The sequence below is a fragment of the Maniola jurtina genome, chromosome 16 (assembly GCF_905333055.1).
Source record: "Maniola jurtina chromosome 16, ilManJurt1.1, whole genome shotgun sequence".
NCBI lineage: Eukaryota > Metazoa > Arthropoda > Insecta > Lepidoptera > Nymphalidae > Maniola > Maniola jurtina.
Window position 1 is genome coordinate 6687114 of NC_060044.1, and position 12939 is coordinate 6700052.

The following is a 12939-nucleotide window of genomic DNA, read 5'->3' on the forward strand; positions in this document are numbered from 1 at the left end:
ATTTTGACTTTTGCCCAGAACAATTTTAGTAAGTATTATGATTGATTATAAACCATAATATACTTAATATGTTATACATAATATTTAAAAATAATCTAAAAATTATTAAAATACCTTGAATATAGATTGACAATATTATATACTGCATATCTTGAAACAAGTTAGCATTTCAAATGCTAAGTAATTATATTAAGAAAGTTTTTGTATTAGACTTTCAAAGGGCTTCTATATCATTTAGGAGTTTCTATTATAAAAGCAAAAAGTATTCCTTTGTATCTATGAAGGCACCATCAATTATTAGGTATTTGTAGTTCATTATCCAAATGACATTCAAGGTCGAGGTTGTGTACACCCCTTGTACACCCATAAAAACTTTAATGGTAGCAATTGTAACTTGTCCTACAAGAGCTTAGACACGAACTTAAGCAGGCTACTCACATCCCTGTCGAAGTCCAATCCAGGAATATGACCTTTTTATATCCTTTATTGTTGTGTATATGCAAGCAGGAGCATATTTCCTAGATAGTTCCTGCGACAGAGTGGCAGGAGTGCAAGGCTTTCCTTTAGCTCCCTAGACTGTCCCTTCCGCCCTGTGTGTGTACTGCGATTTGGACAATTTTTCAATCTTTTCTTTTAGGTTTTGGATAATACTGGACCCATTCTGAACGCACATGTGTTCCGTGGGACATTTATTCTCAGGCAGGCATAATTCTAAATTGCACCTTCCAGCGTGCGACTAACACGCTCCGTGCAGTTTTAACTGCGCAGTTCAACTTTTAGCAGCTTTTGAAACTGGGCGGGATACCATTTTGCCGTTCAGACGAACGCACTTAACAAAGCTCTCAGGTAAGACGGAGCGTGTAGCCGGACCTTTAGATTGCCCCTCCGGAAGGCGTGTGAGTAGCCTGCTTTAATATTTTGAACTGAACCTGGCACCGATATCGCTGGCAATCGATCTTCTTCGAAATACGTCCACAGCTCAGTCTTCACGATGAAGCCGAACAGTTAGCGTAACTGACAAAAACGTTTTTGTTTATTTAAAAAATTAAAACACTTTTTTTTTTCGTCTGAAAAGCAAAACTTTTTTTCAACATGTCTTCGGCTAAAATTACAAGTAAAAAATGGATAAGCGAAGAAACTGTGGATGAAGAGGAACTTTTTAGGCATTGCAGGGAAATGGATATTGTTTGTTATGCAGTAACTAAAGTTTTATTAGAGGCAAATAACAAATGGAAGGATTGTGTTGGCAAAAATTATAGCCATTCTTTATCAAATAGAAGCTATATTATGGAACTGGTCAGCATACAGGTAAGTTTTTTCTTATGTTTATTGCATCCAATTCGCTTATATTTATTAGTAAGTATACTTATTTTCTATTCGACTACGGAAGAATATGTTTGTATGTTTTTTAAGTATTTCGGGTTGCTAAAAATAATTATTGCTAAGCTGCTCATTAGGGTTTGATTAAATTACCATTGGCTTCGTCATAGCGTTCCGCACATTTCAAGTTTTAAGGTTTTATTATGACGTCATGAGAATTCAATATGGTAGAGTTTCCTATCAAATGGAAGCTCTCATTGAGTAGATTCTGGAAATATACTTAATATGAAAATATGGGCCGTTCTTACATGGAGATATTTATAATTGGTGTATTTTTGAATTTTATTAATAATATATTTTTAAAAAATTTTTATTAAGTAATAATATTTGGTTTCCAGGTTTTAGATCAAATTATAGAGTATTTATCAAAAGTAGTTAAGTCATTTTACAAATTAAATCCCAAATTAGCTAGACTGAAAAAGGAAAACGATCTAGTAGTTAGCAAACACGACCACACCTTCGACATGTTGTGTAGCAGAAGGTTCATAATGCTGCAGTCTCTATACAATCTGATAATAACCATACTATCAGCATGTCTCCATAGAGAAGATTCGAGAAAATTGATCGAGTCTTGTTTAAGGTAAATAGGTTTTTAGATGGTTTTTATAATTATTTTAGTTTTGACGACTTCCATGGCGCAGTGGTAAGCGCTGTTATCTTATTAGCGGGAGGTCTGGTCGGAGGCTTCGGCCGTGGCTAGTTACCACCCTACCGGCAAAGCCGTGCTGCCAAGCGATTTAGCGGTCCAATATGATGCCTTCTAGAAACCAAAGAGGTCCAATAAAAACTGCCATACCCTTTCCAGGCTAGCCCACTTTCATCTTAGACTACCTACATCATCATTTACCACCCGGTGAGATTGCAGTCAAGGGCTAACTAACTAGTATCTGAGTAATTTTTTTTTTTGTAAGCTAAAGTAAAAGCTGTATAGCTAAACTGTCTATCGGCAGTTTTCGCCGCAACACCTGTTACTTTTCCTGTTTCTATTTAAGGAATAATCAGGTTTTAGTATTTGAATTTTTACGGATTGTATCTAATATCTATATAAAATCCTATACTCTTTCTCGATCTCATATGGGCGAATGAATGAGTTAGAAAATGTAACAGGCATGTAGCATTTTTTCTCTCTTGTTACTCTATCTCGCTCACTTCTGTTGAGCAACATACGGTCTATACTCTATGCGCTGCACAACCAATGAAGCGCGTTTCATCCCAAACATCAAGAAGTTTCACTTCAATAGCAATAATTAACATTTGGGATTTGTTTCAGCTTAGTGGGAATTTATAACAACTTGATTGGGTTGAGCAACAAGACGTTCAGAGCAAAATTCAATATCTGCAGTAACACCTATCCGAACATTATTAGTGAATCGAAATCCCTTACGCTTACTAAACTAGTACAGGTAAAGTTAATTTTTTAAAGTATATTTTTATTCGGTCTGGATTGGATTGAGCAAGTGGACAGTAGCTCATTTGGCTACCTAAAGCCAAATTGTTTGAGATTGGGTATCCTAATAATGTATTTCTTCGCTGAACATTGGATGGTTCACATATTTTTTTAAATAGGTACTATTAATTAGTGTCCACCCGAACCTTTGATTTCGGCCAAAAAACCACCTTTGGCCAAACCTACGGCTTCGGCCAAAATGGGACTAGTGATAAAATTGAACTCATTATGATTGTTGAATTACTTTTAAGTAAAATATATTATACCTAGACATTATTTCAAGGTGTTATTATGTACGACGAGTTTAACAAGATAACTGCAGTCAACATAAACTTAAATAAAAAATTATTTTATTCACTTTTAGTCAATCTTGAACTGATTTGAATTAAAATGATTTTCTTAGACCTATTTAAACCTTCGGCTTCGGGTTCGGTCAGAGACTATGGCGATATCCGATGGCTTTGGTTTTGGCCAGAAATCGACCTTTGGTCGTGCACTACTTATTATTTTTGCCCTCAAGTAGGTACTTGCCAAGAGTCGCACGGAGATAAACTGTCAACGTCTGATCAATTGCTTAGTGATGATGTATAAGCCCGAACACCGCGATGACGTCGACTCCAGCTCCAGTTCCGTTGATAGTCTGGAAATATACCAGTAAGCCATGCTTTTTTAAATTCTCATTAAGAGGGCTCTCTCCGTCACTCGTTTCATACAATCGTAGTTCCAATTTCAATTGAATATTAAGCAACCAAAGTCCATGAAATTTTGCAGACATATTCTAGAAACTAATATCTATGTCTGTGGTTTTCCAGATTTCTGTTAAAATATTCGGTTTCAAAGTTACGCGGTCTTAAAAATTTTCATACAAATCTTTGAGCCCCTGTAATTTTAAAACTACATATTTTTAGAAAAATCTAAAACACCACAGACACAGATATTAGTTTCTAGAATATGTCTGCAAAATTTCATGGACTTTGATTGCTTAATATTCAAATGAAATTGGAACTACGATTGTATGAAACGAGTGATGGAGAGAGCCCTGTTAAGGTCAGGGACAAAACTAGCGGAAAGTAGCGTCTGCAATTCCGCGCGCGGAATTCCTTCGTCATTTCTTAGGTACAGTCAGCAATAAAGTTACTCGTAGGTTTGCACCCGCCAGTACCTACAGCCGATTATGGACCGTGCAAACCTTGCTTTGTTGCTGACTGTAGGTATGGGCATATAATATGGCGCATCTCTAATATTTCAATGAAGCGCCATATCCGTAGCGTTTTCCGTAATGTGTTACGGATGCTAGATTTGAAACCTAGGCTTAGAAATCTCAATTTTGCTATCCCCATTTATCCATTCATCTAATCAAGCCATACTAACCATATAATATTATACCTACTAGGTAAATACGTATGTCGAATGTCTATTACTAACCAGAAAGTACATCTGTTTATTTGTACGCTAACTACTCAAATGATTTCAAACACATGAATCCATGCCAACAAAGTTTTATCCTAGCTTCATAATATCTATCTTACTTGTTTTTAATTCTCATCGAAACTTTATACTGTGTAATTTCTGATATATTTTGTTCCTGATGATAGCCTTATTTGCATCTTTAAGTTAAACATAGTCTGTAATAGATAAATGTTAATTTATATTTAAAAAAATCAATTTCAGCACTTTGACCAAACACATAACCCCCCCGACATCATCAACATCCCGAAATATCAACATGAACAAGCGTCGACAAGCATTCATAGATAACAAGAAAGCCAAAATGAAGCAAGCTCAAAGTCTAATTGAGGCCAAAAACGGGCACAAGAAACTCGTTGAAGTACTGAACCCGCAGATTTCTGATTCAGAAGTGCCTTATACTTCTCTATTGACCAATGAATGTGTTCTGGACGTTTTCAACACCGAAGGTAAAAAGAAGAAAAATTATGATTTAAAAAAACCGGTCAAGTGCGAGTTGGACTCCGCACAAAGGGTTTCGTACCATCGTACAAGAAATAACACTTATTTTTGATGTAATCACAAATTCGCAGTTCGGATTTTCCCATTTACTTGTACTATAAGACGTAGCCACCTGCCATATTTCATGATGCTAGGTCAACGGGAAGTGCCATAATACATATAGGTTTTAAAACCCGACTTAATGAGCTACTAAAATTACAATGTTTTTGGTCATATATTTTGAAAAACTGACTTGAAGTTTTTTTTCTTAGACTTTTTTAATTTTTTGGTGCATGCTCGCATTGCTCTGTAACTTTATGGAGACAGATTCTTATTACCGATTTAAAGTTATTGCTAATTGAAGTTGGTTAAAAGTTAAGATCTTACGTTAGTCTTATTTATGCTGAACGTTTATGTTGTTTACGTTTATCTTTCGCAGAAAATGTCAATACTATTCTACAGAGTGAAGAAATGTACATAGAGATTCTACTAGATACTGTGGCAAATATATCTCCTTTATTATTGGGACCAAAAGGTGTTAAGAAACTAAAGTCAGGTAAATTCTTATCTTGAAACAGTTTATATTCGAATATTCACAGGAGTTCAATAGCTATAGGTAATAATTGTACGAAAACTACATATTAGACTAGAAAGTAGTGTAGAAAAGAATTGCTATTCTATGCCTCAATCATTGCTCAAACCCTAATTGTTTTGATTGACTGAATTTGTAGTATTCTTGTGGCAACAACTCATTTTAGCCAATAGTGAAAGTTTCACTATTGGCTAAAATCACCTCTGATTGGCTGACACTTTTTCACAGTAAAAGAGTGTTAGCCAATCAGAGGTGATTGCGAACATCACATTGTAGCTATCATTTTACCGTAATCGAGCCCAAGTCGAGAGCTAAAAAGCTGGGTCAATCATTGCTACAATCTCAATTGTTGTGATTGGCTGAATTCATGGTATTCTTGCTGCAAAAATGCATTCATTCATTCATAGGCAATAGTAAAAGATTGTCAGCCAATCAAAGGTGATTGCGATTGTCACAATGTAGCTGTCCCTCTAGGCCCTCTTTGTCTACAGGGAACGTAATGAAAAGGACGGCACTAATTAGCACTATTATAAAAAACAATTCTTGTAGGTAGAGTACAAGCTAGCAAGAGAGCTGCGCAAAAAGTGACCGAATACTATCAAAATTTATTGTGGGGTGATGTCGGAAGCTGTCTTGAACATATCGTGCTATGGTGGTCTTCTTTTCCATTAGCTACAAGGTAGGATTTTCTTTTGAATGGGTGTAGGTATATAAGACTTGTTAGAATTTAGTTCATATTATGTTCTATTGTAGGTCACCGCACACGAGTCAAAATCTTCGCGAGTGGTTGTTTTCTACTTTCAACGATAACAGTAAGTAGAATTTTATTAAGTTACCAAACAGTTACTAACCTATGTTTGTACTTAGTACTTACTGTTGCTACTAGCTTAACTTGATCTAGCTAATCTTATTTATGTTCCGACTTATCTAAGTCTAAGACCTATAATGCTTAGAGGAGCCTCCTAGCGCCAAAGTGTGCACCATCCCAATACCTCCAAGGCGATAAACTTAGCGTGTGCGAGTTTATGATAGGAGACGCATGTCCGTATGCACGCAACTGCGTGCATAGCGAATCCGATCACGTGCGTGACATTAATACATTAGAAATAGGGCCAACACAATAGTTTTTCACTACAGAACAAAAATCATTCGGCTGAGATCAAAACGAAAACACAAGTTTTTTTTTTCACATATTTTGTGCCGGATTTGCTAAAAACGTTTTTTTAAATTATTTCTATCCTAAGTGTGGAAAAGTGCACTGTTAGATTTCTGACTGAAATTAATAATATCAGCCAATCTGTCAATAAGTTATTTAGCAACTTTGCTATAATTTGCAAAATATTGTATGGCCTTTTTTCAAATAAGGTTGCTGGTATAAAGAAACTTAATGACTTATAAAGCTGGTATAAAGAAATAATATTAATTTTGGCCGTCAAACTTTTAGGCAAACAATCTCTACCTGCTTTTAATTAGGGTTCACGACGATTTCATTTTAGATTTTTAATTTGGGTTTGTTTTTCACTTACAGATACCCCAGACTTAGTGTTATCATCGCTGAGAATATTGGCCGACGCTTTAGGATGTCACGTCACATCAACTTCGTGGGACAAGCATTTTGGGTAGGTAACGTTCAAATATTTTCGTAAGTTGTAGTAGATAGTTTCTTAAGTACTGTAAAACTAGTATGAGTAAATATGTTTGCTTTTAATGTGTTTGATTTTATATACAAAATTAATATTTCGTTAATATTTCGTTTTATATTATTTTCTACAGGGCAACATTAACCACGAACCTGACGCCAAGGTCGTTAAAAGATTACTCGAACCTGTCAGTCAATAATACTGAGGTAAGATACCAAAATAAACTTGTACTTATTCCTGAAGTTACATAAGCGCTTAAAAAGTAGGCCTATATGAAATAAATAATTAAAAAGTAGAGTCATATGGAATACATAGTTTAAAAAAAGTGGTCAGAACCTTGATTATAGGTTTATTGTTGGGTACTATTAAAACTAAAAATCTTAAATTTATTCCAAAACTCATTTGGCGGTTGAAAATCAGTCCTTGAGCAAATTTTTTAAATTATCAAAATGTCTGCTTTTGACACTACAAAAAAACTACTAAGATTTACATGATGTGAGTCATTCCATCTACTTATCAAATAGGGTATGATAGTGCTTCCATTAATGATATTATACATTGTTTATAGAAACACTAGGTTATGTTACGAGATTGTTAGATTTAATTTAAAAAAACAAACGATACAATTTGTTAATAAAGTATGATTTTAACTTATGTTTCAAATAAATAAATTAATCTTTTTTTTGTCAGCCCTAGCACAGACTAAGGTCTATTTGGGCTGCAAAATTTCAAGCACCAGTCTCAGTTTTTGTCTAGTGCTTTGGTCTACAACAATTGGTGTAAAATGTTCTTTTATAATTAAGTCTTAGTTAAATAAATAAAAAAATTAACTTCGATATTGTGATGAAGATGATTTGTATTCAATAAGGAGTCAATTCAATGTTCTAGGCTACAGAGTCGGGAGCCAATTTCGCAGTGATGCTGCAAGAGCTGGTCACACTGAACAACCACTGTGAAGTGACGTGGGACTACATCTTAGGGGCACCGTTGGAGGATTTGCCTATCGTGGAACAAATACCAATTTTACATCGATTAGGTAAATTCGAAAATGTTCAAGACCTTATGCAGGCACATCATACAGGATTATACTAAAATAGTTACATCTAGTTACTAGCAAGCAAAGAAAAATCGACCAAGCAAAGTAGAAACAGTAAAAGAATAACACTTTTAAATTTTTTAAATTTCCGTGGCGGTCACTTGAAATGTTTATTATTTGTTGTTATAGCGGCAATAACATGTACGTGAAAATTTCAACTCTCTATCTATTACGGTTCACAAGATACAGCCCGCTGACAAACAGACGAACAGACGAATGAACGGACAGATGGACAGCTGAGTCTTACTCATAGGGTCCCGTTGGCATCTTTCGGGCACGGAGCACTAAAAAAGTAGTAAATATTTATCTCGTGACTAGCTGATGCCCGCGACTTCGTTCCCGTGGATATAAGATTTTTAACAATCCCGTGGAAACTCATTGATTTTCCGGTGTAAAAAGTAGCCTATGTGTTAATCCAAGGTATAATCTATCTCCATTCCAAAATTTTAGCCAATCTGTTTAGTGGTTTTTGCGTGAAAGAGATACATACAAACTTTCGCGTTTATAATATTAATAGGATTATTTAAGAGAGATTTGTAATAGTTATGTGTGAAATATTTTCGTAGATCATTCAATCCATACATATCGTCTGTGGTGCCTGGCGGAGACGCGTCGCCTGGCTAATCTTTGGGACATGGATAATTTTTTCCGCGTGGCCCACAGCGACATGCAAGTGTGTCTAGAACAACTCGTCAACTTGCGTTTCGCTGATCACACCGCTACTCTTGAATCTGGTAAGCTCTTAAATCTTCTTCTTCTAGTGCCATCTCCTATCGAAGGTTGACATTGAGGCTAATTGGATCATTAAGGCTAAATGGATTGTGTGACAGTGACCTTGTACTCATATTAAACCACTGGTGAAGGTTCCTAAGCCAGGATGTTCGTCTACGGCCAGGTCTACGTTTGCCGATTATCTTGCCCTGTATTATAAACCGGAGCAGGTCATATTTTGAGTAACTCAATGGACTTTTCCATTTTCTGCAACACAGACATAAAAATTGGGCTGTCTCGTGACAAAATCAGACAAAGGCCGATAAATATAATAAATCTAAAGAGGAATTCAAGCGCTAATGTAAAACTAACTTTAAGTTTATAAGTGCGACTAAATTTTTGTGACATATATTGCACTCATCAAGAACATACATTATGAACTTAATTTAATATAAAAAATATATTTATTAATGTTATTTTTAAAGGTAAAGTTGGTGTGCACGAAAACGTTTGCGCTAAAATGAGGGAAAAGTTGGTATCTGAAGTGAAAGTCAACATGCAGAAATTAAAGGTATACAACTGATAAGTTATTTTTTTTTTAAAGAATTAGTTTAAATTTAAAGAAATAGTCCAGATTATTAATTTATTTAATATGAGAGGACATTTTGATAACTAATAAAATAGTTAAATTATACCTGCTCTTCTGGCTTACGCTTTTATGATGATGATGATGATGCATTATTTGGCGTGGCAGGACGCGGCAGACGAGATAACGACGGTGCTGTCGTCGGTGTGCGCGACCATCAGCCTGGCGCAGCTCACGATGATCTTCCCGAGCAACGCCGAGTGGCGGCGCGTGGCGCAGCCGCCCGACGCCACGCACTCCTTATATGTACACGAGTTCCTAGGTAAATAACTCAGATACAAGTTGGCCCTTGACTGCAATATTACCTGGTGGTGAGTGATGATGCAGTCTAAGATGGAATCGGGCTAGGGGTATGGCAGCTTTTATTAAACCCATACCCCTTTGGTTCCTACACGGCATCGTTCCGGAACGCTTAATTGCTTGGCGGCACGGCTTTGCCGGTAGGATGGTAATTAACCACGGCCGAAGCCTCCCACCAGATCAGACCAGAAATTACAATTCCAAATCTCTGCCGGGAATCGAACCCGGGACCTCCCACTAATAAGACCACTGCGCCAGGGGGGTCTGTCTATGTGCTAGCAGCACACCTCTCGCAACACCACAGTCTCGACGACCACGACCCAAGCAATTGTGTCGGAATATCGATAATTTGAAATCATCGAATTAAGCATAATAGGTGCATACGCTATTTATGTTAAATTACTTGAGAATACTCATAAAAGTAACCCAAACCTAATGATTCATGTATTTTGATTAAAATTTTTGTTAATTTCTGTATTTTTAGATAAAATGTTATTGCCTGTGATACGAGCGACTAACGACATCGCGACACTAAACATGGTGCTAAGGATAATGTGCGAATCGTGGCTGCATCATATTTACGTGGCGAAAGTTAAATTTACGTAAGTTAAGGAGCAAAATATAACTGTTTTCGCGTTTAAACCGAGTTTGCCACATGAATATTCATTCATCTATACCTACATATAATAAAATTGTAGAAAAGTGGTGTCTGTACAATGGAAATATATAAAAAAAAGTAGTAGGGGTTGTTATTATATCGACGCCGAACCCGAAATTGGAATTAATTTTTTTGCCTGTTTGTCTGTGTGTTTGTGCACGCTAATATCAGAAACGGCTTATTCGATTTAGATACGGTTTTCACTAATATATTTTAGTAAGCTTCACTTAACATTTAGTGTTTATTTCATGTCAATCGGTTCATAAATAAAAAAGTTATGTCAATTTAAAGAATCACGGCGAACATTTTTAACGTACACAGAGTATATGCTGCCCGAAGTCACTATTCCACGCGAACGAAGTCGCGGGCACAGCTAGTAAAAAATATATTTAATATGTATGACTGACTAAGCTCACTTGTTTGTCAGAGTATGTCTGACTAGTTTGAGACCCATCCGGTGTCCTTATTCAATTGGTCTCTACTCATATCTGTGCAATAACGACTAATACGGTGCAGATTTTAACTATTTGGTTCACACCAATAACTAAGATAAAATAGACATCATGATTCATGACTATGTAAATGATTGTATTTTTTCTATAGAAAAGATGCTGCGGTGCAGTTATTAGCAGATTTCAATGAAGTCCGAATTTGGTTGAACAACTGTAAACCTCTAGCGGCGTCGTCCAAGAAACACATATTGCAGAACGAAGTGTTGAGGTAATCTTGTATTATTTTCCTGTACATATATGTGTTTGTTCAATATTTGTTAACCGCAAGGCTAATATTTGGCATATTGATAATACTAGTATTATAAATGCTACCTTTTTTGTGGCCTGTCAACCGCTTAACTGATTTTGACGAAATCTGGTGCGGAGATAGCTTGCAACCTGAACACGCATAGGCTACTTTTATCCCGAAACCCAAATCCATTTAAAACCTTAATCCTCGCATCATCTATGTAGTAATATGTATTATAAATTATACGCTCAATCCATACTCCATCATAAAAATTATTTCAATAATTTATTTTCTTGTTCGAGTGAATTTATTTATTTTTGTGAAAAATAAAACTTCTAAACCGTAAACGTATAAGAAATGTTAGTTGCGCTAAGTATTAATTACATCCCATTTTAGGCGCCTTTAAAAATCATTGAACTGCTTTCTTAAATAAAAATACCGAGCAAACGAGCAGGCAGATCCTCATGAACATGAGCAGAACCAGAGGGACTGCCAATGCGTTGCCGGCCTTTCAGGAATCTGTTCATCCGCTCCTTGAATATAATATGTTGAAAAAGTTTGTAATAAACAACTAAAACGTTTTACAGACGATGCGAAGGCGTTGGAAGGCTGTTGCTGCATGCGCCCGGCGATCTCATATCCATGCAAGAGTCCACGATGCAGTCCGCTAAGATTCGGAAAGATGGTAGGATGTGTTTTTTGCTTACCTTGTTTGTTTCTTCAACAATAGCAAGTTTGGCTAGCGTTGCAATACGACTCGCACTACCGCCTGTTGTACTGCTGTATAGTATGCTTAGTATAAGATTTTACATATCTCACCAACGTTGATAGAATTCGATAGTGAAAACAATATAACGTCAAAGTAAAATGGACCTAAATATCCTTGATTTAAAGTTAAAAATTCAATGTCACAACGTTGGCGTTGACTGTATATATGTGGACAAACGTGAGTATGAAACAAAACAGTTAAGATCCATTTTACTTTAACGCTGAAATGTAAAATCTTATACTAAGCTGCAGTACCACATTGCACATCAAACATTAGGAAGAACTTCGTCTGTGTTCGTGTTAGCTGGCGGGCGTGCTCTGCCTTTTTGGAGTGTTTTTTTTTTTTTGTTAAAGCTGAATGGGAAACGCTCTAAAGGGGCGCCGCGCGTGTGTCGGTGGGCGCCGGCACAGACGATGTCCATACTTATATAGTTTCCCTAGCTTGTTACAAATAACTACAAACTTGACATTGGCTAATCTTTGTAAAGCCAGACGAAAGAGAAAAAAATAAATTAGGAAGCGATTTTGGCTTCGTAGAGCGATAGTGTAGGCTCTGTCACTCATACCTATGTTGTTTCGTCAGTCTCGACGACAGACAGACAACAATGTGATCCTATAAGGTTTCCGTTTTCCCTTTTAAGTTAGGGAACCTTAAAAATGGTAGTATTGTATTGATATTTGTTTGTAGAAAGCGACACCCCCGAGCAACTGATGCCGGCGGAGATGTACGTGCCCAACCAGAAGCAGTGGCTCACGCTGCGCGCCGGCAAGCTGAAGGGCCCCGCCGCCTTCACCCTGTGTTGCTTAATTCTATCGCAATAAATCTATATTTCATTTGTTACTACTGGTTTTCTTTACACTGGTACTGATCGCAAGTAAATTTTAGACTGTCCGCATCTTTTTTTACTAATGTAATGAGAAACGGACAGTCAAAATTGTTGTTTAAACTGTTAGGTGCCAGTCTTGAGCAGTGTGTGGAGGTACAAGTTGCGTGTCATTAATTTGAAATTCGA

General features: G+C 36.4%; 1 protein-coding gene across 1 annotated transcript; it reads left to right on the top strand.

The window, feature by feature from the left end:
* The first annotated feature begins 136 nt into the window (after positions 1–136).
* On the top strand, positions 137–12767 carry LOC123872981. The gene is made up of 18 exons (XM_045917611.1): positions 137–1308; positions 1719–1960; positions 2651–2783; positions 3351–3481; positions 4499–4743; positions 5214–5330; positions 5916–6045; positions 6120–6178; positions 6895–6985; positions 7140–7212; positions 7895–8042; positions 8669–8836; positions 9299–9384; positions 9568–9721; positions 10244–10361; positions 11021–11137; positions 11746–11843; positions 12615–12767. Exons 1-18 carry the CDS (start codon positions 1093–1095, stop codon positions 12746–12748), a joined length of 2460 nt encoding a protein of 819 aa, XP_045773567.1. The 5' UTR covers positions 137–1092; the 3' UTR covers positions 12749–12767.
* Positions 12768–12939: the final 172 nt, after the last annotated feature.

Bases quoted from the DNA above. Each gene is read 5' to 3' on its own strand.
- LOC123872981 (XM_045917611.1), top strand. From the start codon at position 1,093: ATGTCTTCGGCTAAAATTACAAGTAAAAAATGGATAAGCGAAGAAACT. The intron at 1,309-1,718 runs GTAAGTTTTTTC...TTTGGTTTCCAG, and splicing joins TGGAACTGGTCAGCATACAG to GTTTTAGATCAAATTATAGA. The intron at 5,331-5,915 runs GTAAATTCTTAT...CAATTCTTGTAG, and splicing joins TGTTAAGAAACTAAAGTCAG to GTAGAGTACAAGCTAGCAAG.